Source organism: Sapajus apella, unplaced genomic scaffold (genome assembly GCF_009761245.1).
Source record: "Sapajus apella isolate SASKATOON/1434 unplaced genomic scaffold, GSC_monkey_1.0 scaffold55, whole genome shotgun sequence".
Lineage (NCBI taxonomy): Eukaryota > Metazoa > Chordata > Mammalia > Primates > Cebidae > Sapajus > Sapajus apella.
Genome location: NW_022436995.1, coordinates 14851497 through 14878509, shown reverse-complemented (window position 1 = coordinate 14878509; position 27013 = coordinate 14851497). Strand labels below are relative to the sequence as shown.

The 27013-nt window shown below is 54.2% G+C and overlaps 1 protein-coding gene across 1 annotated transcript in view; it reads right to left on the bottom strand.

The window, feature by feature from the left end:
- LOC116527673 (coiled-coil domain-containing protein 33-like) overlaps positions 1–27013 on the bottom strand; it is a 54700-nt gene that overhangs the window by 12347 nt on the left and 15340 nt on the right. The window contains exons 3-7 of the mRNA XM_032244814.1: positions 17013–17146; positions 12837–12946; positions 11157–11273; positions 7116–7207; positions 5644–5764 (exon numbers count right to left, since the gene is read on the bottom strand). Of these exons, the coding sequence (XP_032100705.1) occupies positions 5644–5764; positions 7116–7207; positions 11157–11273; positions 12837–12946; positions 17013–17146 (574 nt within the window). The remainder of the gene's footprint in view (positions 1–5643; positions 5765–7115; positions 7208–11156; positions 11274–12836; positions 12947–17012; positions 17147–27013) is intronic.

Below are 27013 nucleotides of genomic sequence, written 5' to 3'. Positions count from 1 at the left end.
GAAACATCAGCGTAGGTCCACTCCCCCCACAGTGGCAGGGGCCTGATGACGGTCACACTAATGGGCCTGGTTTGCCCAGGCCCAGCCCAAGGCTCAGCTGTGTCTGCCCCTGCCCGTGGAGAGACAGGCTGCAATCACTGCAGGGCTAGCGTGTCCTGGACACCTGAACAGACTGCAGAGATGGGAGTGTCCCACTCCTGGTGGGAGCTTGGCCACCAGGTCCGGCGAGAGAAGTTGGCTCTGAATTCTGTGGGACTTGGGAGTGATCTTTTAAGATTGATCCCCAAACCACATCCCTCCCAGAGCCACCCCATTCTCCTGGATACAGGAGGGTCCCCATGGCTGCCACTGTCTGCCAGGCATTGGGGCACCTGCTGCCCATGCCTTGCTCCTATCCTGGAAGAGTGTTATTTAGTAGATGTAGCCGCCCTCTCTGGGATCTATTCATGTGTCTAAACAGAGCCTACAAACCCAGAGGTGGTGCCCAATAAGGAACAGCCCTTTCCCTGAGCAGTTTCCCAGGGCAAGGCACCTAGGAAAGATCCCTTCAGACCTAGGACTGGGGAGGGAGGGTGTCAGTTTCTCTTGTGTATGTGCAGGCAGGAGTGGCGGGGACTGGAAGTTAGACCTGCAGAGTCTGACGCCAGAGCCCTGGTGAGGGTGCTGTGGCTGATGTGTGTGCAGGGTGGGGGCGGGGAGAGGCAGGCACTGCCTGCAGATGCTAATGGGAAGGGCCACAGCCGCAGTGGAATTACGGAATGTCATTAACCCTCAGCTGTGATCTTCAGAAAAGCCATTAACCCCCAGCCATGGAGGCAGACCTGCTTCCCCTGGGGACACAGCCTTCATTCCATGGCCCCCCTCATTTCCCCTGGGCCCACCCACACCCACCTCTGCCCGCTCTGCCCAGGCGTAGTGGCCGCCATCTGGAGAAGTTGCTGCCGGCAGCAGATGCTGGGCTGGGGTCTCCAGGGAGCTAGGACCCTTTGGCTCTGGGCCTGGGTCTGCCTTGACCTTGCCGTGTGACCTTCAACAAGTCCCTTCTCCTCTTTGGGACCTAGTTTTCCCATCATCCAAGGGGAATAGGCCTCAAACTCATTTTGAAAGCTTGTTGTGAGGTTAAAGGAGACAATGGATGCTTTGCTATTAAGATGAAAGTTCTACTCCACTAAGCAAATGTTGACCCTCCACGCCAGAGGCCCTCGGGGTGCCGCTAGAGCCAGGCTCTGTCCACGACCCTGTAGCTCACCATCTTGCAAGAGGATAGGGGGCACACACACACACACACACACACACAATACATGTAGAGTCCTAAGCAGGCTGTGGTTGTGGGAGCTGGGGTGTGCGAGGAGAAAGCCATGATTTCTTACCCGATTCCTCAGGGAGGGCCCGAAGGAGAAGGGCAGCAGGTAAGGAGGAGGAAGGCCACTCCAGGCTGAGTGCAGCAGAGACAGAGGCTGCAGCTGGGAGGGGGCAAGCCATCCAGGGGGGCTGCAGAATGCCTATATGAGCTGGAGCCATAAGCCAGGAGGCTGGAGGTCATGGGGCCTTGTGAACCTGGCTGAGAGGGGGGCTTTGCCTTGTGATAGGGATGAGGAGCCCAGGGGAAGGGCTAGGCAGGGGTGCCCTAGCTGCTCCTCAGAGAATGAGTGGCAGGGGCCTGAGGAGAGACCAGCACTAGGGCAGGGTCTGTGAGGATGGAAGGGGCCACAGGAGAGCTTGGGGACAGACCAGCTGTAGGGCTGAGAGGAGGAGATGGTGGTGGGCACACATGGCTTCCCGGAGCTCCGCCCCAGCCCTGCAGGAGACAGGAACAGGGGCAGCTTGGTGGGCAATGGGCCCCTTTCAAGGTGCTGGTGTAGGAGTAACTTACACGGCCCACCCTATGTTGGTTCCAGCAGGCTGGACCAGATGAAGTCTGACTGGCCACCTATCCCTTAACTCACCAGTTCAGGCTTTGCCGTCATCACCAGGCTCCACTGAGGGCCGCCTAGCCCACCACCATTCCCCTGCCTGCCTCATCACCAGCAGATGGCCTTTGGGTTCGGGTGACCCATAACCTTCCACAGTAATACCAGCAAGGCAGAACCACACCCCTCCTCAGTGATTGGCTCAGGGAAGTGCATGTAACCCAAACCTGGCCAATGAGACAGGAAAGAGGTCTGCTGAGGGATGGCTGGGTGAGGTTGATTTTCAGTTGCTCCTTTTTTTTTTTTTTGGAGACAGAGTTTCCCTCTCATCGCCCAGGATGGAGTGCAGAGGCACGATCTCAGCTCACTGCAACCTCTGCCTACCAGGTTCAAGGGATTCTCCTGCTTCATCCTCCTGAGTACCTGGGATTACAGACACCCACGACCACACCTGGCTAATGTTTGCACTTTTAGTAGAGACAGGGTTTCATCATGTTGACCAGGCTGGTCTCGAACTCCTGACCTCAGGTGATCCACCCACCTCGGCCTTCCAAAGTGCTGGGATTACAGGTGTGAGCCACTGCACCCGACCTCCAGTTGCTCCTTAAAACCACCTGCAAAAAGAGAGGCTGCTGCCGGGCACGGTGGCTCATGCCTGTAATCCCAGCACTTTGGTCTGTAATCCCAGCTCTTTGAGGCCAAGGCAGGTGGATCACCTGAGGTCGGGAGTTCAAGACCAGCTGGCTAACATGGTGAAACCCCGTCTCTACTAAATGTACAAAATTGGCTGGGTGTGGTGGTGCATACCTGCAATCCTAGCTACTTGGGAAGCTGAGGCAGGAGAATCCCTTGAACCCAGGAGAGGTGGGTTGCAGTGAGCCAGGGTGGCGCCACTGCACTCCAGCCTGGGTAACAGAGTGAGGCTCGGTCTCCACAAGAAAAAAAAAAAGAAGAGAGGCTGCCTCTTTTCTGCTGGTCTTTCATTCTATTTGGGTGGGTTGCCTCCATGAGCCATTAGCCAGCTGGAGATGGTAATTCATGGGTGTTGGAAAGATCCTGAGACCTCAAGGACACTTTTGAGCCTGAGCATCCACCAATTCTGGCAGCATCCTATGTCGTGATTTGATGTGGTGTGTGACAATAAATATCCTTAGTGTTTAAGCCGATCCAAGTTGGGGTTTCTGTTAATTGGAGCCAGATGAGAAAGGGCAGTGATGAGGCTAGCCTCAAAGGGGGCACCGGCACTAGGGGAGGTACAGCTCTGAAAAGAGTGGAACCCATTTATCATGGACCCTGGGCCTGGGCGCTTTGCAAAGATTATCCTTTGCATTCCCCTGACAGCCCGAGGAGATTGGAATCAACGGGTCCAGAGAAAGGAGCAGCTTACCAAAGGTCATGCAGTCAGTAAGTCACAGAGCTGGGGTCAAATCCAGGTCAAACAGTGCTTTTGCATGGTGACAATTGGTGAAAAATCACAGCCACCCCCAAGATGTCAGAGAGGGCAGGCCCTAGAAATTACCAAGTTCAATCTCACCCGCTCAGCTGTAGAGATAAGGGGACTGAAGGTCAAAGGGGACAGGGTGGGGTTCTGTGTGAGGTCTGAGTGCAGGCTGCTGACTGGTGCCCCTCCAGGTAGGGCTCTGCCCTGGCAATCCCCACACCTCCTTCCCACAGCAGCCTGCCCCTGTTCTCTCACTGCTGCACCTGGGCACCTCTGTGCCAGCTGCCAGCAAATTCCCAACCTGGCCCAGCGGCCATGGGGTTGGGTGACGTTCAACAAGTGTCCTGCCATTGCTGGACCTCTGGCTCCAGGTCCTACACATGCAAAAGGCATTAGGGCAAGTCTCTGTAGTGAGGGGCGCCTCCCCCACCCAGACTAGTTAGGCAGCAAAGGCAGCCAGAGAGAGCCTGGGGGTGGGAGGGGGCGCACTCATTAAAGCAGGCAGCGCCTCCTACCCCTTGGGACAGCCTGCTGATTGGTTCTTAATTTTCTAGGCAAATGCAGGGCCATGTGTGAAGTAACTCTGGGGAAATCAGGCAAAGGATTGGTTTGGGTTTGAAGCCTTTGTCCCCAGGGTCCCCCTTTGTCCCGCTCCTCCCCAACACCGTCACTCTACCCCATGTCTGAGCCTTCTTCAAATGTCTTTGCCTTTAAATGAAGGCTGGGCTCCAAAGGGGTGTCTTATTCTATTTTTGCCATACCAGACATAAGTATTGGTGGGCAGACGACAGCAGGAGGACCTCCAAAAATCCACCTGTCCTTCAAGGTCCCTAGGAATGTTGGGACCATTGTGTGGGGCAACCTGGCAGTGAAGCGCAGACCATAAGAGACCATCTGGCTGTTCCCCCGGACCCAGACATGGTCTGACCATACCCCAGCCCCCAACCACATACTCAAACACACGGCCCTCCTGTCTGCCCTGACAAGTGTCCCCACCTCACACTTGTGCTCTTGCTGTGTCCAACTGCCCTGCCCTGTACCAACACTTCCTCTGTTAAAAATTCAAGACCAGGTGCCGTGGTTCATGCCTGTAATCCTAGCATTTTTGGAGGCCAAGACGGGTAGATCACGAGGTCAGGAGTTCAAGACCAGCCTGGCCAAGATGGTGAAAGCCCGTCTCTGCTAAAACTACAAAAATTAGCCGGGTGGGGTGACACCTGTAATCTCAGCTACTCAGGAGGCTGAGGCAGGAGAATCACTTGAACCTGGGCGAGGGCGGCAGAGGTTGCAGTAAGCTAAGATCGCGCCATTGTACTCCAGCCTGGGTGACTGAGTGAGACTTTGTCTCAAAAAAAAAAAAAAAAAAAAAAAAAAGACTACCTTCCCTAATCCAGGCTTTACATCCCTTTGCTCTGATCAAAAAAAATTTTTTTTTCCCAGGCGCAGTGACTCATGCCTGTAATCCCAGCATTTTAGGAGGCCGAGGCAGGTGGATCACCTGAGATCAGGAATCCAAGAACAACCTGGCCAACCTGGTAAAACCCCATCGCTACTAAAAAGACAAAGATCAGCCAGGTGTGGTGTCATGTCCCTATAATCCCAGCTACATGAGAGGCTGAGGCAGGAGAATCACTTCAACCAGGGAGTCTGAGGTTGCAGTGAGCTGAGATCACGCCACTGCAATCTAGCCTAGGAGACAAGAGCGAAACTCTGTCTCAAAAAATATATAAATAAATAAAATGTCCATAACACAACGTTCACCACTGTAGCCATTTTTAAGTGTATGGTTCAGTGATGTTAAGTGCATTCGTATTGTTGTGTAACCATCCCCACTGTCTGTTTCCAGGACTTTTCATCACTTGAAACGGAAACTGCATACCCGTGACCCGTAACTCCCCGTTCTCCTCTTTCCCCAGTCCCTGTAGCCATTGTTCTACATTCTGACTCTGAATTTTCCTATTCTAGGTATCTCATCTAAGTGGAATCATATATTTGTCCTTTTATGTCTTCTCTCCTCTGATGTTATAGCCCTGACAGGCCCTCCTGGTTTGTTATTAGATTACCCATTATCTTGTCTTGATGTTCAAATTTTCACCCATGTGACTACCATCTTCACCAGACCAAGAGCTCCTGGAGGGCATTTTCTCTGTGAGTGCAGCCCTGGGTATGCCTTGGGATGCAGTCAACCCTTACTCAATAGTCCAGGGAACTGCTGACTAACCCACTGAGTGGGTGAACAGTGAATGTGTGGGGGAGTTACTGGAAGCTGGAACCAGAGCGGAGGGGACATACCTGAGGGCATCCGTTCTGGCTGACCCGAGGCACGTCAAAGTTCATCACAGACGGGATAGGGAAGGAGAGTGGGGTGATGGGAAGCCCCACGGAGGTCAGGTCCCTGTTGGCCTGGCTGACCCTGGGGAGGCAGGGAGACAGGATCAGTGCTCTGGGATCTGCACCTGAGCCTGGCAGCCTGGGGTCCCCACTCTGACTCTGGGTTGATATGGGAGAAGGGAGTGCAGGGACCCTGCCAAGTTTGGACCTGGGCCTCATGACAAGTGGGTACCACTGGGCTGGGTGTGCATCAGTCATCTTCCTTCCTCCAATAAGCAAGGGGGCTTCGTAGGTCATACAAACTCAACAGGAGGTACAGATAAGTCAGGGCATCAGGGCAAATTGGAAGTGACCGAGACAGACCCTGTCTCCCACGAGATGGTGCTGTCGCAGAGAGTGCACGCTTATTGGGAAACTTTCCCACTGTGGCCAAGTATGAATCTCCGGAGGACTGACTCCAACAGACTCAAAAGGAGGTCTCGGGGGGAGGGGACATGTTAAGGCCTCCAGGATGAGGAGGGAGGGGACACTGGCAGGGCTAAAGACTGTGAAGTTCTGCCTGGGCGCAGTGGCTCATGGCTGTAATTTCAGCACTTTGAGAGGCCAAAGTGGGCGGATCACGAGGTCAGGAGTTCAAGACCAGCCTGGCCAACATGGTGAAACTCCATCTCTACTAAAAATACAAAAATTGGCTGGGCATGGTGGCTCACGCCTGTAATCTCAGCACTTAGGGAGGCCGAGGAGGGCGGATCACCTGAGGTCGAGAATTAGAGACCAGCCTGACCAACATGGAGAAACACTGTCTCTACTAAAAATACAAAATTAGCCAGGCGTGGTGGCACATGCCTATAATCCCAGCTACTCAGGAGGCTGAGGCTGAAGAATTGCTTGAACCCAGGAGGCAGAGGTTGCGGTGAGCTGAGATCGTGCCATTGCACTCCAGCCTGGGCAACAAGAGCGAAACTCCTCAAAAACAAAAAAAAGACTGTGAAGTTCCAAGATGGCCTTTAGGGCCAACCACCGGCTGGAGCCTGTGGCCCTGAGATGGAGTGGGAAGGGGAGTGTGGAGGTGGTGGGTGTGAGGCAGGGAGGCAGGCTGGAGGGGCTCAGGCCCCCTGGGCAGGGAATGAGGACCCTTCTTGTTCCCCTTCACACACTCTGTAGCTGTCAGGCCTGGTATTGGCACTCATCCCCACCACCTCTCCTCCAGCCTTTCAGGGGGCCGGGGCTCTCCCTGGGGAAAGAAAGACATGGTCTGGTCTGCTGCAGGAAGCTTACTAGGACCTCCGACCCAGTAAGGAGGCTTGAAGGGCCTTAGGGGAAAAGGGGCTTCCAGAGGACCTGGAATCAGCCCTTAGCAGCAATGATAGCCTTGCCCCCTCCTCTGGTCTCTGCCCTCCCCTCCCTGCCCGTGCCCACCTGGCCCCACTCACTTGAATTCCTTGTAGTTGGGAACAACCCGGGCAATCACCACAATGGGGTTGGGGTTGTTGGCCAGGGGCTCGTTGAATCCCCGGAGAAAGATCTGGAGAGGAGAGGAGGCAGGTGAACCTCCATGTGCCCTTGGGACCTTCCAGAGACAGCCAGCCAGCCTGCCTGCCATCTTTCTTCCCAGCCGTGGGCTCGTGCCTGCCTCCACACTTGACAGCCGCTCTTCCCTGTTCTTTGCCTTCCTCGGTTCCCGCCTGGCACCAGGGTGCCCTCCCTCGGGAAGCCTCCTCTGCCTAGCTGAGGCAATGGCCCCTGCTCTCTGTCCTGGGATTTGCCAAAGGATCTCTTACACCAGCCCCTTTGGGGAGAAAGGGTGCGATGAGAGTTGGGGCCTGGGAAGGGAGGTTGTGTTCTAACCTCGGCCCCTCCACTGGCTCCTGGGGAGGGGAGGGCTAGGGTTAGGGTTAGGTGCTCCAGCTCCTTGGTTTCTGTCAGTCAAATGAGGCTCCTCCCAGGACTGTGAAGGGTCTCTGATTAGATGGTTTGTGAGAGAGCACTTTGTAAACTGAGGACAGGAAGCCCAGGCCTGGCTTCTCTGAACATGCTGAACTTCCTGAGGTCAGCAGTCACAGCCAGCCTCCTCTGGCCTCCCTGGCACCCATCACCCTGGTGCCTGCTCCCCACAAGCTTTCCCCAGCAAGTCCAGGTTTGGAACAGGATCATGGCATCTGCATCTCTGGGCTCCTCTTTCTTTATCAGATGCCGTTGCCACTCCCGTGACTGCCCTGTTACCTCCTCAGTCCTCTGCCACCTCCTAAGGGCTTGCCTGCCTCCCAGCCCTGACTGCCCTCTCCCCCACTCCGGGCTTCCGCTGGTGCAGCTTTCAGAGAGCAGAGTGGGGCCCCAGCAGGAGGCTACAAAGCAGGACTGGGCAGCGTCCCTTGCTCCAACACTCACTGACCCCCTGCAGTCTGGGCCTGGGGAACACTGGAAGGCAGCCAGGGGAGACAGGGAGCCTGCCCCATGCGCCCCCACCGCCAGCCCAAGAGCCCCTGATCTCCCAGCCCCACTCTCACCCCATATCCACCAATGGCCCTCCATCTCCCTCAGCCCCCCACCACCTCCCACTCACTGTCATTCCTCTTGCTCCTCCCATTCCTCTGTCTCCTCACTGGCCTCTTCACTTCTGTTCCTTTCCCTAATCCATCCACTTTCCCAGGTAATTTGACACATGATGGCAAAAGTACTCTTGTTAAAAATGAACTGGGTCATGTCACTCCCTGCCTGACACCCCGCGTGTCCCTCTGCCTCGTCTCCCGACGTGGAGGGGGCAGACCTTGTCTTCTTGCTCCAGACTCCTTTTCTCTTACTCCTGCCACACGGCCCTCTTGTTTCTGCCACAGGATCTTTGCACATGCTAATCCCTCAGCCCAGACTCCCCCTACCCCCTAGCAGCCCATCATGGCTGGCTCCTCCTCATCCTGCAGCTTCAACATCGCCGCGTTTGAGAAACCTCCCATGGTATTCTTAATAAAGTAGCCCACCCTATTCTCCAGATCTCAGTTGCTGGATTCCTTTTGCCATAGTACTAATCAGAGCTTATGTTCATTCTAATTTATCTCGTTTATTTTCTGTCTATTTGGCTATATCCCAAGCTCCACAAGAGCAGGGACCATGTCTGTCTCATTTATGGTTGTCATTCTCAGTTTTAACAAAAGTGCCTGGCATAGAAAAGAACTCAGGATCTGTTTGTGGATAAATGAGAATCATATGAATGAAGAAGCAAAGGGAGGAATGGTGGAGGGAAAGTTTACCCTTCCTGTGTTTATGAGCATGAAAGAAGGAGAGAGAGAGAAACAGAAAGACCCAAGAGAAAGAAGGGGAGAAGGCAGGCAGTGGTCTGGGCGAGGGTCTGCCTGGGTCTTGGGAGACGTGTGGGATCCTAGTTTCATGGTGCTGATGGGAAGAGAAGCAGGAAGAGGAAGGGACTCTGGACACGGCTGAAGGACTCTGCCCCAGGCACAGCTTGGGATGAGAAGAGGTCCTCATTCGTCTATTCCAGCTCAGCCACTCACTCCAGCTGGGTCACGTTGGCCAGTTTCTGCTCCACTCTGGACCTCAGTTTCCCAACTTGTGCACAGAAGGGTTGAACCATAATCTCCTCTAAGTTTCTAGCTCTGACCTTCAATGGGAGGAGAGGGCCCAGGAGTGGGGCTTGTTCTGGATCCTCCCCCTTTTTCTCCCTCTGCACCCACCTCTCAGGCCCCTCTGCCAGGACCATGTCAGCTGGTTGCCCCAACCCTAACCCCACACAGGTGTGAGCTGATCGGTACGTACAGTAGTCCTCAGGGCTTTGCAGCTCTCACTGAGGGCTCTGGAGACTGAATCCCTTCACCACACTCAAAGGATTGACTCTCTGACGGTACATCTCACACTTTGGGTGGGTCTGGCGTCTGGGCCTGATGGATTTCACTGGAGGCTGTCAGGCCCTATTACTCACAGGCTCCCCAGCAGGTGTAAGGCTGAAAAGGGGGTGGTGGCAGCTAATTTGCACCTGTTCTGTGTGGACTCTGATCAGGTGTGAATGAGACAGCTGCCCAAGTACACCTGCTCACGACAGCCCAGGAAGTGGCAGAAGTTTCTGCCCCTGCCGTGCGCTCACCATCAGGAGCAGGCAGCTACTCTGCAGACCTACCTGTCGCACAGACAAAGAGGGCATCTGTGCTGGGAGAGGAGAGTGGGCAGGCTGCTGCAGGCCAGGGAAGACCCCCACTCTATCGCTCTACCAGGCAAGTCAGAGGGCTGAGTGGGGTTGGGCAACTCCACAGCAGCCCCAGAGTTCTGCCTGGGTCTTGGGGATGTGGCCCCCTCCCTGTGGGGTGTGGCCTGGGGACAGCAAGTGCAGGCTGTTGTCCCTCTTCCTTGTTCTGTGTCTGTTTGAGCTGTTGGCTGTCCTCGGGAAAAAGGGCGTGATAGAAGGTGGGGGAGCAGAGGCCCCCTGTAGGTCTGACATGCTGGCATTGGAGGGGTAGCTGTGGGGGAGCAGCAGTGTGGGTTAGGAGTTCTGGCTCCCATACCATACTCCCCTTGGGTCTCAGTGTCCCCGGCTGTGAAATAGGGCAAAAGAATGCTTCCTCCCCTGTCAGGCTCACGGTGCTGGTGGGAGGTAGGAGGGTGGGAAGGGAAGAAACAGACTAGCCATGTTTGGGTAGGTGGAAGCTCACAGTTTGGGTCCTATGGCTCTCACCCTGATCATACTCAGGCCATAGCTGAATTTGAATCTGTCACCTAGGGGCAGTTTGAAAGCTGGGGGAAATGGGAAAGGGGCCAGGTCCCTGGATCTTGCCTGCTTTGAGCATCAAGAGTCCCTCCCAAAGCTGCTAATTGGCCTAGAGGGTGGATGGTGATGGGTCAAGGGGAGGTGGCCGGGCCCAAGGTGGGCCCAGCCCTGTCCTAGCTAATGGAAGAGGCTCTGTAAATAGCTGCTGAATGAATAAATAAATGAATGAACTGAATACTTAATCAGCAGACCAGTTAAACCTCTTTAGCCACAGTACTGGAGGAAAAAGCTCAAGGAGGCCCTACACTTCAGCTTGTGGGCCCAGGCACTATCCCAGGAGGGGAAGAATAGAATAGGAAACAGCTGGGCTACGGGCTAAGCGGGAGCACGGGCATCTCCCCTGCCCCTAACATAAGATTCGGGGAGACACAAGGCTCCGGGAGGTTCCGGTCCCCACTGCAGCACAGAGACGGTACACGAGGAGCAGCGCTTTGGCTGAGCCCCTGCCCCCACCTCCAGGGCAGAGACGGAAGGAGCAGAGGCTGGACCATCTTCATCCTCATCATTGCTGCCAAAGGGCTTGTCTTCACAAACTCCTTTTGCTATTTTGGAAAGGCCTGGCTGCTTTTTTCATTGTTGACGCCTCCGCTCCACACCCTCAGGCCAGCCAGAAGGGGCCAAGGGCAAGGTGTGGGGCCTGCTCAAAGCTTGGCCCCTTCCCACCCCATCCCACCCCCACCCCTGAGGGCCCCAGCCCTGGTACCTCCAGAGCTGCGTGGTTGCAGCCGACATAGCGGGGGATGAAGCTGTTCTTCCGAACGACTGTTGCGTACAACTGAGTCTTGGCAGTGGCTTCATCGGCTTTCCCAGACTGAGTGGGCTGGAGACAGTGTGGGGGCAGAAGACACAGAGGAAGGAGAGCGTCTAAGGGGCAGATCATGGCCATAAATCCAGCCCACTGCAGACAATCACTGGGCATTGCTCCACTGGGGCTCCGAGCTGATAATTAAAGCTCATGGTCCCTGCGAGCCCTTCCAAGGAGATCAATATAATAAATCTTCCCTTTTCCATTTGAATATTTCATCACCCTCACAAGGACCACTGCCTGTCTGCTCACCAGTAAGGACGTGATAACAAGGCCTGGGCTGTAAGTAAACAGGCAGCCAGGGGGCCTGGGTGATGCCCCCAGAATTACGGCTCAAGTGCCTAGTCTCTCAGGGTGAGTAACTATCTCTCTTTTACTTCCCTGAAGCCTTGGGATTGGGGTTCTCTGTGGGGCCTGAGGGAAGGTAAAACCCTAAGGGAAGGTAAAAGGAAGGTAAAAGCCCGCAGTTGAAGAGTGGCTTAGAAGAAAGTTCAGTGCCAACCCAGAGGAGGGAGGGAGGGAGAAGGGGAGCTGACCAAACTGAGCACCTATTGTGTGCCAAGAACCTTGCCTATCATTGCATGGGACCCTCAAAATGACTGTGCCAGCTTTGCCAATGAGGATGGAGGCCTGGGGGTTAAGTGGCTTGCTTCCCATGGGTATCCAGCTAGGAGGCAGCAAGCCTGGGATAGAACCCTGACAATCTGGCTTTGCATTGTCCATTACTGTCTGCCACTATTGGGGTCTGGAGTGCATAGTGGGGAGAGGAATATGATGCATCTGCCTATCTCCTGGCACATAGTGGGTGCTTCATAAGTCTTTGAGCAATAAGAGAGTGAATTCTACCCCTTACCCCTCAGCACTAGGAGGGAGGACAGGCAGGGGTCTGGCCTGGGAGGTCCAACCTTGGAGTGAGGAGCCTCAGGCCCCTCAGTTCATGGCTTGAACCCAGTTGCTCACTACAGGGGTTCATTCCAGGAAATGCTTTATCCCGTGTACCCCCCAACTCCGCTGGGCCTTCTGACCAAGGCAGCATGTGGAGGCAGCTCAGAAGGAACTGGCCTGGAACACGGCATGACCTGGGCTCACCCTCAACTCTGCCACTCACTTGCTCACTTGCTCTGTGACCCAGAAGGAGGAGATTTTTCTCCTCAGGTCCCAGTCCCGCGTCTGCAAAATGTCATTTAGCTTGAGAATTACAGGGGGGTGTGACGTGTCTAGCACAGGGCCTGGAAGCAGCAGGTACTCTGTAACTATTGTGTTTCTTCGATTTTTAGATCCTCTCTTCTTTTAACATTTGCGAAATCAGAATATATCTTTAACTGGTGTATTCATTTAATGTGGCAGCTGTCCTGTAATCATCAGCTGTTTCACAGAGATGAATTTGGAGAATTCTAAATTCTTGTAGACATCACTCTTGTGTATGTGGCAGGAGCTGTGTCTCTTGAGCCCCACCTCGTCCTAGACTTGTCACGCTGTGGGTGGGTGTGATGCCCAGGGCTGCTCTGAGGCAAAATCTGGGGGCATTGAGGTGGTTCCCACTTGCTCTCCCTGCACTTCCTCGGGCCTCTGACTCACCTTCACCAGCTCAAAGTGGTAGGGGTGGAAGACACGCAGGTACTTGACGGGTATTTTGTAGGACAACAACTCCTCTTTCTGTTTGTTGTCTACCACCTGGAGAATCACATCTGGAAATAAAAGAAATGAGCACAGATTCTGTTTTAAATGGACCCCTTTCCCTCCCAGTAAGGGGAGACAGTGAGAGGTGAGAGACATCACCAAGGGTAGAGAGCAGGGGCCACACAGTAAATCAACATGCACGCACATGTGTGGGTCACCCCTGTGCACACAAACCCACAAGCGCAGTCTAAGCCCCTACACAGGGCGAGGCTCCGTGCCAGCTGCTGTTAGGACCCCAACATGCAATTTTCTCCAGTGGTCTAGAAACTCCCAGCCCAGAGACAGACACACACAGAACTGAGTTCAGACCCCTGTGACAACAGACGCACATGTGCACACACTGAGTACACAGGCAAACAGGCATAGCACCTCTTTCCAGGAATAAGACTCCTTCTCTTGGTCACAAACGCTTGTGCCAGCTCTTGATGGCACAAGGATGGGGAGAGATTATCTCACACATGTTGCAGGTGGAGAGACTGAATTTCAGTTGGAAAAAGTGATTTGCTCAAGAAATCCTTTAATGCAGCTATCAATAAAAGTCTACTACAAGTCAGGGAAACCTGGTCTAAATACTAAGAATAATGGACCACTTGGTAAACACCTCCCAAAGAGACTATATTGTCTCATAAAATGGCATGAACATTGGTATAAACTTTTTTTTTTTGAGACAGTGTCTCACTTGGTCACCCAGGCTGGAGTGTGGTGGCATGATCTCAGCTCACTGCCACCTCCGCCTCCTTGGGTCAAGTGATTCTTCTGCCTCAGCCTCCTAAGTAGCTGGGATTACAGGCACTCACCACCATGCTTAGCTAATTTTTGTATTTTCAGTAGAGACAAGGTTTTGCCATGTTGGCCAGGCTGGTCCCGAACTCCTGACTTCAGGGGATCTGTCCACCTCGGCTTCCCAAAGTGCTGGGATTACAGGCATGAGCCACCATGCCCAGCCAGTATAAATTTTAAGGAGAATACCAATGTCCTATAAATAATCATGACAGTGCTGTTTAGTAGGCAGGACTGCTATGATTATTTAGTGAGCATCTACTATGTGGCAGGCATGGGGATGGGCACATCTCAGCCATGATTCCAACAAATTCTCACCACAACCCCTCAGGTGGGTATCATCATCTCTCTTCTTAAAATATGAGCAGTGGGGCTTAGAGGGTTATATAACTTGATCAACATCACACATCTAGAAAGTAGATGATGGGAAGGGTTGGATTTGGTGACACCCAAGGCATCTTTCTATTCTAGAAACCTATGATTTGAGGAGGAAGAAGAGATGGGGAGAAAAGAAGGAGAAGGATAGAGGAGGAATGGAGCAGGAATGAGAAAGATGGGGTAAGAAATGATACAAAACAGAGAAGAATAGGAAATGGAGGATGGGGCGGAGACGCGTGCCTGAGGGAAACGGGGCCCCTTGCCCTCTGCTTCTCTTGAGACAAGAAATTTCAGCACCAGGGACAGCAGCTGGCCCTTGAGGGCTCTGCAGGTTCAGTGGGCTCAGCAACTGGGTCATTTGGAGCTGGATGGGTCATTTTGAGAAGAAAGCTGAGGGCTTTGCTAAGTATTCTTCCTTTCTCTGTCTTCCCCACAGCTACCCTGAACACTTGCCAAGGTGTCTCAAGAACTGGCCACATGGGATCCGTGCTCAAAGGAAAGAAGGAGGAAAGGGCACCAAAGGTGTTGAGATTGGCTTGAAGAAAGGAGACTGAGGCAAAGATTTGAAGTCAGCAGACCTGAGTTCTAGTATCAAGACACTCACTTGCTCTGTGACTGTTAGCAAATCTTTTAGCCCCTCTGAGCTTTATGTTCCTGCTCTTCGGCAGGTTAAGACTTGAATAAAGAAACCGTGTCTCTCCCGTTGGATTGTGGTAGGGAGAAGACTGTTTTCTCCCAAGCTATAACATTCTGTGCAAGCACTCCTCGTGGCTGCAGCTCTCCATACACAAACCCTGCTGTGGGCAGACCTGAGGAAACTCAGCTGGGGGATTCCAATGCTCCCAGCCAAAGCACTACCAGGAGCTGGGCAGACTGAAGCCCCTTATGCCCACTCACCATGGACCAGGAGTCCCCAGATCCAGTTGGGATTTGCCAGGGTTGAAGGAGAGGTGAGTGCCGTGCATTTTCCGCACCCTCTATTTTTGGAGCTCTGTGTGGGCAGTCATCAGATGAGCTGGAATTGGGGGTAATGGACAGCCACTCCTCCCTGCTCCTGTCTGCATGCTACAAACACGCTTCATCAGCTTCCTCTCTGGGCATTGTGCCCTTCCGGCCTCCCACCGCTCCCTTTGTGTGGCCAACAAGCTATTTCTGCCACCCGCCTGCTTTGGCCCTGACACAGGGTCTGAAACTCCCCTTTGCTTTTCATTAACACGTCCTTGAGCTACCTCCCATCCTTCCCCCGCCTCTTGGCCTGGCCCCTATCTCCCCCACCCCCACCGCAGACATCACCACAGCAACCGGTTCCAACAACCATCCAGCTACTTCAATCTGCAATGAGGCGCCTGCCAATATTCCCCGCCTGCCCAGACGGCCTCCCCACTCTCTTGTCCCTCCTGCAGTTAGTCCTGCCCCTCTCTCTGCTGCACAATGGGCCCTGGGGTCACTGACCTCATTATATTTTTCCCTCTGTTACCCCAAGTGTGTAGAGCCCAGGGCAGGATCCCAGCTCAGGTCCACTCGCCACAACCTCTAACTTCCCACCAGCCACATAAATACATGCATGCATGCATACACACACTAAGCATGCACACAAACTGCACATACTCATGCACTGCAAGGCACACACCACCATCCAGATCCATCCAGACACACACACACCACACTGTTGCAGCCAGACACACCCACGCACACACACATACACACACACAAGACACACAGACACGCATGCCTACAAGTAGACACAGCACGCATCACATTCACACATGCGCATGAACCAGCATGCAGGCATTCACAAAGACATGCACACACAGGCACGCATGTGCCTCTGCATGAAATCTTAGGTCAATTTTTCCTCCTTTTTTGCATCTTGTTAAAGCATCCCAGGAGCTCCACCTATCCCTTTACAGACAGAAAAGAAAAATTCTCTGGCTTGACCTAGAACTAGTTCCTTCCCCTTTTATGGAGGCTCCTGCTCTGTTTCTTTTCTCCCCTTCCACAGTCTTCAGCTGGCTTTCTGCTCTTTGTGAGGAGAACAAGGAGTTCTGTCTAGGTCCCTGGCAAGATTTCAAGGGAGAGAGGCAAAGCCTGTCCTCTCAGGGAGAGACCACCTGCAAGAAGCAAGTCTGAGGTTCCGACTAGATAAGATCAGAGACATCATCAGGCACCTCTGGTCTGTGCTGACAGTGCCCGATGCGATGCCGCACAGTCTGGGCATCAACCAGTCAGCATTTCCATGCGCCCCGCTGAGCTCCCCCAGGAGCTCAGCCCACAGTCCAACAGACCCCCAGTGTGAAAGTAGATACAAGTGTGCACATGCATGCGTGTACGTGGCACCTGCTGGCTCAGGCTGAGACCTGGGGAGGACTAGGAAGGAATAGGGATCCATTCTAGGGACCTTCCAAATATTTTTTTAAAAATCAAATGGAAGCAGCAAGAACCCTGGAGCTGCAGTGAGAGCATGCCATGTGGAGTCCTTGGTCCTCGGTCTTCAGCTTAAGCCAGTTAAATTCCCTGAACCTCAATGTTCTCTTAAGCAATGGAAGCAGCATTGCTCCTCCTGGGAGGTGGTGACTCCAGTGAGCGATGTGTAGGGACGTGCTGGGATGCTGTAATGTCCTGTTTCAGTGGGAGACGGCAGTAATAACAGCCATGAAAATAATAACAACAGTCATAAAAAAAGATAAGCTTGCATTGTCTGGAAAATTCATTTATGTGGAACAACTCATTTTTCGAGCAGGATGGGGAGATGAGGCGTGACAGTATTATGATTTGTTCTAAGTGCTTTTAACTGAGCCCAGAGAAGTGTTCAGGTGGCTACCAGCTGTGCTGAAAGGGAGCCTGCTTCTGCCCTAGGTCCTTGGCCGTGTTCCCCCGCTGCCTGCACATGCAGGTCCCGCCCAGCCCCCACCTCACCTTCTCGCCCTGCATCCTCAGCTGGGATCTCCACGTTCACCGTGTCCCCCCAGATAGGGGCTCTGGTGGGCTCTGAGGTCACAGATGTGACTGCCTTGGAGCTCTGGTTGTTCTTTTCCTCAGATGTGGTTTTCCTGGGGAGAACAGGGGCAGAGTAAGTCAGAGGGAGGGGTCCTGTCTGTTGCTTATCCCCCTTCCAGGCTCCACTGTCCATAAATCTGAGTGAAAGGTGGACAGAACATGGAGAGCTCCTTCCCACACACATGACTCTCATGACATCCCAGGCCCAGGGGACTCCAGGCCTCTCCCCCAGCTCCCCTGCCAGCCCAAGTGACCACACTGTCTTGCTGGCCACTGCTGAGGCCTTCACTCAGACACAGGCCTCTCACTTAGGCTCAGGGCAGGGGTGGGGGTGGGGGTAGATGTCCTCGTGCGGGAGGGCTCTCCAGTTGGTGCCCGCGTGCTCGGCCTTCCTCTTCTCTAGGTTCTGTTTGGTGGGAGGAAGCCTCTAGGCAGGGTGGCTGGGCGGTGCCCCGCCTGGCTGTCCTCTATTCTTCACCTTATTTCCCTAAACTTCTGGCCCAGATTCTAGGCTCCGCCCAGCAATCCCAGTTCTAAATGCTTGTAATGAAGCACGCATATGGTGCCTTCTGTGATGCCTGCTGGTGCAGAGCCGTGGGCTGGGCCCCTGGAGGTGGGCCCCTGGAGCTGGGTCCGGGCCTGGGGGGAGGGGGTGTTGGCAAGGGCTTCCCAGCCCTGCAGCACTCAGATTGTTTAGGATTGGCCTATCCAAGGTGGCGTGTGAGCTTGGGCCCTCTGCATCCCATTGCACCTCACAGGTATCTGAGATGCAGAGCCGTCAAACGGCTCAGGAGAGAGTGAATTCTTCTCCTGTAGAAGAGGTTAGTAGGCCAGGGCCATCTGCAGTGCTGCTCCATTAACTGCAGCAGTCACAGGCTAAGGAGTCATCCCAGAGGTCCTGTAGCAGGGGGAGCCACACCGTACCCCTTGTAGGGGGGAGGCAAGGTGCACAAACGGCACCCCAGGATGGAAGCAAAGATGTCATCCCCACCAGCCCTTGTTCCACCCTCAAGGCCCCCAAAGGGAGAGTGGGGCAGGCCAGTTAGCTGAGATCCCATCTGCTCTGTGCATTTGCAACATCAATGTTGTTCTCCCCAGCCCAGCTTGTTCCTCTCCTCCTGGAAGCCCTCTGGAGCCCCCTGGTCCTCACGCTCCCTCTGTCCTTTAGATTTAAGTGATGCTGTAACCTGGCTCCTTGCCTCCACTCCTCAGAGTCCTGCTCCTGTGGGTAACCATGCTTCGGTGGGTTCCATCCCCCAGCTCCAGGGGTCAACTGAGGACTCCCGCTCTGCTTCGATTGAGAGGCAGTGTGACACAGTGATTGTAACAGGGACCCTGCAGCCAGGCATTTTGAGTTCCAAATCCCAGCTCTACCTACTACCAGCTGTGTGACATTGGGCAAGGTACAGAATCTGTGGTGCCTTACTTTCTTCATCTATAAAACAAGATGGTACCGGTGCCTGCAGGGCTGCAGTGGGAATGAAAGGAATGAATGTGTGTAGTGCTTGGCACGTTGCTAAGTGCCAAGGTACATAATTTAAGGTACATAATTCTTAGTACCTTAAACTATTAAAATATAAATATAATTCCTTGTTATTATCCCATAGCACTGGAGAGCTTAGCCTCATTGACCCTTCTGCGACCTTTGCCCTGGTGTGATTACTCCCCATCATGTCCCCAACTTTGGGACTACAATTGTGGATGTCTGGCTGGCTGCTCTGGCCAAGGTGTGGAATCCTGGAAAGAGCACAAGCTTGGGAGTGACTCAGAGCTGGATTTGGAGTCCACGTTTATCCTGGTGGAATCACCCCTCCTGCATCTAAGTTCCTCCTTTTTCAATAGTACCCCCCTCAGAGAGCGGTTATAAGGACCAGAAAGAAAGCATGTTCAGCTCCCAGCACCCAGGAAGCCCCAGTTCATGTGATGCCCTTGTTTGTGATACAAAACGGCCTGGGCACTTTCTTTCTTTCCTTCCTTCCTTCCTTCCTTCCTTCCTTCCTTCCTTCCTTCCTTCCTTCCTTCCTTCTTTCTTTCTTTCTTTCTTTTTCTTTCTTTTTGAGATGGAGTTTCGCTCTTATTACCCAGGCTGGAGTGCAATGGCGCAATCTCGGCTCATCGCAACCTCCGCCTCCTGGGTTCAAGCAATTCTCCTGCCTCAGCCTCCCGAGTAGCTGTGATTACAGGCTGCACCACCAGGCAGTCTGGGCCTTTTCTTAAGAGGACCTGCCTGATGGCAGCACGAAGGGGAAGGAGGGAGGCGCTGAGTACGAGCTGGAGTGAAAAGGGGCATCTCTCAGACAGCCAGAGTCCTTCTCAGATGAGCGTCCATCCATACACATCACCTCCGCAGGCCCTGCAGAACGTGCTCCTCACGCCTGCAAAGGAGCGTGTGGGAGGCTGCCAGGCTGGAGATGGAGGGCAGAAGCCTGGCAGGGATGATCAGCTTGCTCCCTCTACCCTTAGGTCCCTTTTTCCCTCTGGTTCTGTGACCAGGCTTGACCGAGGGGTGCAATCTAAGCACCTCATACGACACTCTGCATCCGGCTCCCGCTCCTGACAGCTGCCCCAGCAAAGTCAGAGACCTCAGGCTCTGAGCAGCCTCCCTGTGCTACCCAGCCACCCGATCTACTACTTACGGATATATAGTTAGTGCACAATGAGGCCTCACAGCCTCCCTCCTCAGGAACCTGCACAGAAACAGCAGGATGGAAGTGCCAAGGGTGTGTCAGGAGGAAGTCAGTCCTTCTGCACCCAAATGTCAACCCCAGAGCTGGGCACAAAACCTGCACCTGCACGGGCACATTCCTGGGGGATTCCCAGGGATCTTCATGTGGCTCTGTGTGCACAGAGAAGACACAACTGAAGATGTGAAGTCACAGGCAGCAGAGTGACAGGATTCAGGTTGTACCCCATGCCCCATACTTGCCAGCCTGTCTTCTATCCTTGTATCCCCCCAACCCCTGCAAGCTCCTGGGAGGCTGGCAGGAGGAATTAATTCCCAGGTGCAAGGAGGTGGGAAAGGGCCATGGGGCAAGGCAAGGGAGCAGGTGCTGACTTCTCTCCGGCATAGAAACAGTTAAGCAACTATTTTCCTCACCTCCCCACCCCATCTAATACAAGGAAGGTCATCAGGGCTAGGTGAGCACAGATAAAGCAACTGGGTGGGAGGGGGAGGCCCCAGGGGAATGGGGAGGCTTTTATCAGGTGGAGGGGGGCTGTCAGGGTAATGGCTTTTCCTGGCACAGCTGACTCTTCCCAGCCCTGATGCTATTCTAGAATCTGGAGAGCAAGAAGGGCTTCTGATTCTTCACAGAATAAGAGCAGGGGACCAGCTCTCTCCCTGCTCCCAGCCCCCATTCTGCACCCTGCAGATGGGCATGTGGCTGAGTTCTAGGTCCCCAGGTTCCCTTGGGGCTCCCAATGCAGTCTTAGAGCCCAGGAGAGCTCTCCAAGATCCACCCCCATAGGCCTCTTCTCAGGCTGTCTGCAAGGAGAGACCTCCCTCCCGTCCCCCCAAAGACCTGCCCTGTTGGTTTGGACCTGCTAGCTCCAGACATTCAGGGCCAGGAGGAGCTAATGGGTGATGTCTGCTGTCTCAGGGCCAGATTTAATCCAGCCACAGCCTGGGCAGCCATGCCAGGATAGGACTGGAATTGGGTTTAGAGGTGCAGTGCAGCAGCCCTGAGACCAACCTGCAGGAAAATGTAAACCACCTTCAACCTGGCGGACCCGCCAGGTACCGTATTTTCTTCATCTATAACAGGAGATGGTAACAGGCTACTGGAAGTGTGTGTGTCTTTGACAAACTCCAGTCCCTAGCCAGGCATTTCTGGGGCTCCCACCCTAGCAGGGAGTGAGGGGGCCAGGCCCAAGCACATCTGTGAGTGGGAGGGAACAAGGACTTTGCTTTCCTTCTGCAAGGTCACGACTAAGGGAAAATGTGTCATCTGGTTCCTGGGGGCTGCAGCGGTGAGGAAAAAGTGAGCAGGGGAAAAGCACGGGACTTGGTGGAGAGAAAGCAAGAGTGCTCATGAGCCACTTTCTCCCTCACCCCAGGGGATACACACACATCCACACATGCACACGCACACACACGCACACAAGTGCATGCACACACACATCTGTACATGCACAAAAGCTTCCCAGAGAGGTGTGAGTACCATACTCTACCCACCCTCTAACCTGCCAGCCCTCAAGCTGCCTCCGGGGTCTTCTCTTCACACCTGAGCCCACCTGCCCCACCTGCCCTGCCTGTCCTCTTGGCCTTTGACTCCCCTCAAAGCCTCAAAGCAGGAACACTAGTCAAGGCCTGACCTCCTCCTGGGCAGAGCTTCAGAAGGCAGGGCACAGGTGGTCTGGCTTGTTTTGAGTGCCAATCCCAGGACTGCCACCAGGAGAGCAAAGGAAAGAGGAGGGCACCGACTCAGGTCTGCTGTGGCTGCCGGGGTCCTGGCTGGGCAGGCTTATAAATCCTAAAAGGCTAGAGGGATGTTCCCAGAAGCACCTTGGGAGGGAAGCTGTCAGGCAGGCACTGAGAAGGATGGATAAAGAGCAGATCTTGACCGGGCGTGGTGGCTCATGCCTCTAATTCCAGCACTTTGGGAGGCGGAGGCGGGTGGATCAACTGAGGTCAGGAGTTCAAGACTTGCCTGGTTAACACAGTAAAATCCCGTTTCTACCAAAAATACAAAACATTAGCCAGGCGTGGTGGCATGCGCTTGTAATCCCAGTTACTCAGGAGGCTGAAGCAGGAGAATCGCTTGAACACGGGAGGCAGAGTTTGCAGCGAGCCAAGTTGATGGACTAGGAGGTCTTAAGCCCCTTTGACCTGGTCTATCATAGCCCATTGCTGGCTCTCCTGGGAAACCCAGAGGGAGGTAAGGGAATTGGCAGTCCTCCAGGCCAGCTGTCGGATGTCATGGTGGGGCCTCCGTCTTTCCTGAGAAGGTAGGGCAATTCCCCTCTACCTGCTTCCTCCATGCCAGCTTCTGAGCCAGGGAGGCCTGCCTCCTTCCTCCATAAGTCCAAGAGGCAGCCAGACTCCCAGGCCATAGGCTAGGCCTGCCTCAATCCCTGGAAGGTGGAGGAGGTGAGGAGTTGGCTTCTGCAGAGACAGCCGTCTGAATGGGGTGGCCAAAGGCTGGGTTCCTGTGTTTCTGACCCTAAACCTGGAGGAGGCAGGGCTTGAACAGAGAGATGGAGGATCTTCCCACTTGGAGGAGAGAATGTGAGGCTCGAGAGGCGCTGTGTGGCTGATCTAAGTGCTGGCTTGGGAGCATGGGCTGGGGGAGTCAGGAGAGGGAGGCTGTGGTTCTCCCCTGACTATGTCCCTCTCAAGGCCCCTTTTGGCCATGGCCACAAGCAGTGTCCTCTGAGGCCAGGCGGGCAGGAGGCGAGAGCCCTGGTTCTTACACCTCTGGCCTTGGTCAACCTCCCCTGGGATTGCTGGGCAGGAAGTTGTGCCCAGGGACTTCTCAAAGGAGGAGCTGAGATCTGAGCCAGGGAGTCAGTGCTGAAGCTCCCTTCTCTCCTCACCCCTGCTTCACCAGACAACAGCCTGTCAATAAAACCCCCAGTCCATGCTGCTGCCTCCTCCAGTCCCATGCTGAAGGCAGGGCATCAGGTCCTTGAGGATTTTGAGCCCCAGGAGGCTGCCACTTACTGCATGAGCAGGGCTGTTATTCTCAGCAACTCGAGGGCCTCTCACCCTGGGTTTCATTTATTAATTGGACTCTAATGAAGCATCACTAATTGCTGATGGTGCTACAACACTGCAGGTGGGCCTCAGTTTACAGAATAACTGACTCTGGAGCAAGGAGGGCGTCAACTGGAGGCCAGGAGATCCCGGTTCCATGAGAGGCCGGCTCCTTCCCTGCGCTTGCCTGCAGGGCGTGGGGGCTGCTCTGGGAAAAAGAAAGGGCACCTCCCCAGAAACTCAGAGGAGCGCTCTAGCAAAGGCAAAGATCTTCCTTCAAACAAGGATGCTGCTGTCCCACCCCACCCCTACTCACACTTCATCCGAAAGTGTGGGTATCAGGCCTCCATGTCCAAGCCTGGCCATTACAGACTTGGTGACCCGCACATACACCTCTGGACGGTCCCCAGGAGCCAGAAAGTCTGAAGTCACCACAAGTAACCAGGTGGCCACAGAAATAAGTGAAACAACTTGTTCCTGCCTCAACTACTTGCTGTCCCCCTGCAACCTGCAGCCATTGTTCCTGCTCAGCCTTGCAAAGCTTCCCCACTGGACATTGGGTTTCTCAAGACCCCCCTCTACCCCACCTTCCCCTCTGCTTGCAACTGATAACCCCCACCCTTATGACCATGTCTGTTTGTAATAAATAACCCCTACCCTTGTGACCATGCATCCAGTGATGCCCTTCCCCCCCCTAAAATAGATGACCACCTTTAACTGACCACTTGCCCCAACCTATAACACCAACTCCTGCCAGGGGTGGTGGCTCATGCCTGTAATCCCAGCACTTTGGGAGGCTGAGGTGGGCGGATCATCTGAGGTCAGCCTGACCAACATGGTGAAAACCGGTCTCTACTAAAAATACATCATTAGTCAGGCGCGGTGGCGCATGCCTGTAATCCCAGCTACTCAGGAGGCTGAGGCAGGAGAATCCCTTGAACTCGGGAGGCGGAGGCTGCAGTGAGCTGAGATCGCACCACTGCACTCCAGCCTGGGCAACAAGAGCAAAACTCTGTCTCAAAAAAAACACCAACTCCTATCCCATCGCCCTCCACTGACTCTTTTCAGACTCAGCCTGCTGGCACCCGGGTGAATAAACAGCCACGTTGCTCACACAAAGCCTGCCTGGTGGTCTGTTTACAAGAGTGACGCGTCTAACAGTGGGCAAGCCTCATTTCCACCCACGGCAGACAAGGAAAACTCCACAGCCCACAGAGCTTTGTGACAGCGCAAAGTCAGGCTCAAGTCCCGGTGTGCTGGCATTGTTGCACCTTCTACCCTCTTCTGGGAAGGGGATTTCCTCATTTTTCAGAAATACATTTTTGCTCTTTCTGAGTCTGGAGGTGATGCAGGGCCAGGAAGGGCCACTGTCTGCACTGTCTGTCAGCCTTTGGAGTGGCTGTCCTGTGGCCTTCCCTGTGGCATAGTGTGTGAGGGGCCCTGGGAGCCATCTTCTTAGGCCATGGGAGGAGGGTGGACCTGCCAGTCAACATCACAGTCCTATGGGGATGCAATGACAGTCCCCTTGGAAGGTGTGGGCCTGGATGAGACAATCTGGCAGGACTTGCCAGGATACAAGATCCTCTCAGTGGCTCAGAACAGCCACTCTTCTGAGTAGCCCCTTTCTCACGTATGCAGCCTTAGGGCAGGAGGAATGAGGGCCAGACATCAAGTCAAACTTCCTGACCCCACAGAACTCACTGGACTTGGCCAGGCGTGGTGGCTCACGCCTGTAATCCCAGTACTTTGGGAGGCCGAGGCGGGCGGATCACGAGGTTAGGTGATCGAGACCAGCCTGGCCAATATGGTGAAACCCTGTCTCTACTAAAAATAAAAAAAACCCTAGCTGGGTGTGGTTGTGGGCACCTGCCCACAACCCAGCTGCTTCAGAGGCTGAGGCAGGAGAATTGCTCAAACCCAGGAGGCAGAGGTTGCAGTGAGCCGAGATTGCGCCACTGCACTCCAGCCTGGGCAATAGAGGAAGACTCCATCTCAAAACACACACACACACACACACACACACACACACACACACACACGCACACGAAATCACCGGACTCTTCTGATTCCCAAGACATTCTGATTCTCATTCCCCTCCTAACTTGTGTGGTGTTCAGTCCAAGTTCTGAGGTCTGGGGCGGCTCCCTGTAATCTCAGCACTTTGTGAGGCCAAGGTCAGAGGATCACTTGAGGCCGGGAGTTTGAACCAGCCTGGGCAACATAGTGAGACCCCATCTCTACACATAAAAAATACTAATAATTAAAAATAAATAAAAATAGAGAGGATTGACAACCCATGCCCTCGTTCTTCCATGTAGAGATCAGTGGGAGGGACTGGGGCTGCTCCTCTGTATGAGCCAGGTGAGCTCCAGTTTGCCATAGTCGCTTCTGCTCTCTGTGGCTTCACACACCATGAACTTCAGATTTGCGTAACTGGCTTGGCCCTGAAGACACTGACTTTGAGTCCTGGCTCCTGGCTCCACCGCTGCTGACTGTGTGGCATATCCCTTAAGCACCTCTGAGCTCAGCTCCTCCCTGACAACAGTGCTTGGTATCTCACAGATTTCTGGATGGACAGTGGAGCCTCAGAGAAGGAGCAAGGATGAGGACATCAATGGGATTCCAGGGCAGCTCCTTCTGCTGGAAACTTAGTGTGTATAGGGAGGGTTGACAGAATCAGGGAGCACACAGGGAGGGGGAGCTAAGTTGGTGCCCAGAGCCCCAGCCCCTGCTCAATGGCCTCCCTCACTCCACTAGAAGCTAGACCATGTGGCATGTGACCCTGGGACCCACAGGGGCCAGGCTAGGGCAGAGGGAACCTGGACACAGCATGGAGGGAGCACCAAGCCTCCTGGCTGCTCATGATGGCCAGGGAGTGAGGAGGAGTCCTGTCAGCAGCTCTACCTGTGCTCAGGAGTAAGCAGAGGAGACAGCATTGCAGGGCACAATGAGGACCCCGGGAACGCCCCCTCTGGCCTGCTTCATGGCCCCAAATCTCCCCACGAATGGTTGCTTTTAAGCAAGCATTGCCCTCTGAGGCTGTTCTGTGGGCGTCAAAGAAGCTTGTCAGGGAGAACTCATGCTTCTTGAGTCTGACTGAGGGCTTCAGGCATGAGAACACCTCAGGGGTCCCAGGTGGCAGAGATGGGGGAACATCTGGAGAGAATCCTGTGGCTTCAGTCTGGCTGGGGGTGGGTCTCAGGCCAACCATCCTTCAACCACTGACACCAGCTGTGTTTATAACTCTAGGACATAGAGAAGTTCTCACTGAACAAAAATTCCGAGGCTCTGAGTCTCCGGGAACTGATGTCATGGGTGGGAGGTGTGGGTGGAAAATCAAACCATGGTGTAGGGGTCCTGCAGGGAAGATGTAGACCCTGGCTCCCAGGCCTGCTTCACTCCAGGCCTGCTCCCCACCCTCATCCCTTTTCCCATAAGCATCTGGTGGGAGAGAAGGAGCCTTGGCCTCCGCAGGAGCCAGCAGCCAGATGGGAATCGTCATCTTCTTCTGCTCCACTCCCACTGGCCAGCCACATGACCTCAGACACATCCATGTTCTCCCCTAGGCCTTGTCCTCCTTCACTGTCACATGGGAATAATGCAGCCTGTTTCCAGGGCTGCACTGTTAGAACCAGAGGGTGTAAACAGCCGAGCTCCCAGTGAGCTTCGAGTGGGCATAATCAGCAAGTGGGGGCTGCTTTATTCCTGGGACTGTCCTATGATCACTGTCACCGTGTTATTGTTATTTTTGCTGAGCCCAGCCCTCTGGCTGTTGAGATGAACCATGGGTCACCTGTGAGTCATTTTGGGCCTCCGCCCAGGTCCCTGCCTTCAGGGGTCCTTGGCCAAAGGCCAGTAGCCAGACAGGGAGGAAGGAGAGCTCCAGGTCCCAGGAGGGGCCTCCTCACTAGTTACTACATCTTCTCTGGAAGTCTGGGTTAGCGTCCTGTGCCAACAGCCCCTCTTCCAAGAGGGGCAACCAGTGCATGAGAGATCGAGGCAGAGAAAGAGGTGGAGGGAGCTTTTGGATTTTGAAATCCTGGATCCTGCATCCTCCCTTGGGTACTAACTGCTTCTATGACCTTGGGCAAGTCGTGCAAATGCTCTGAGCCTCAGGAACCTCATCTGTAAAATGAGGTATAATGATAATATTATACCTCGCTCATAGGACTGGGCGGCAATTAAACTATGAAACACACAACACACTCCTAGCTTATTTGCCAGG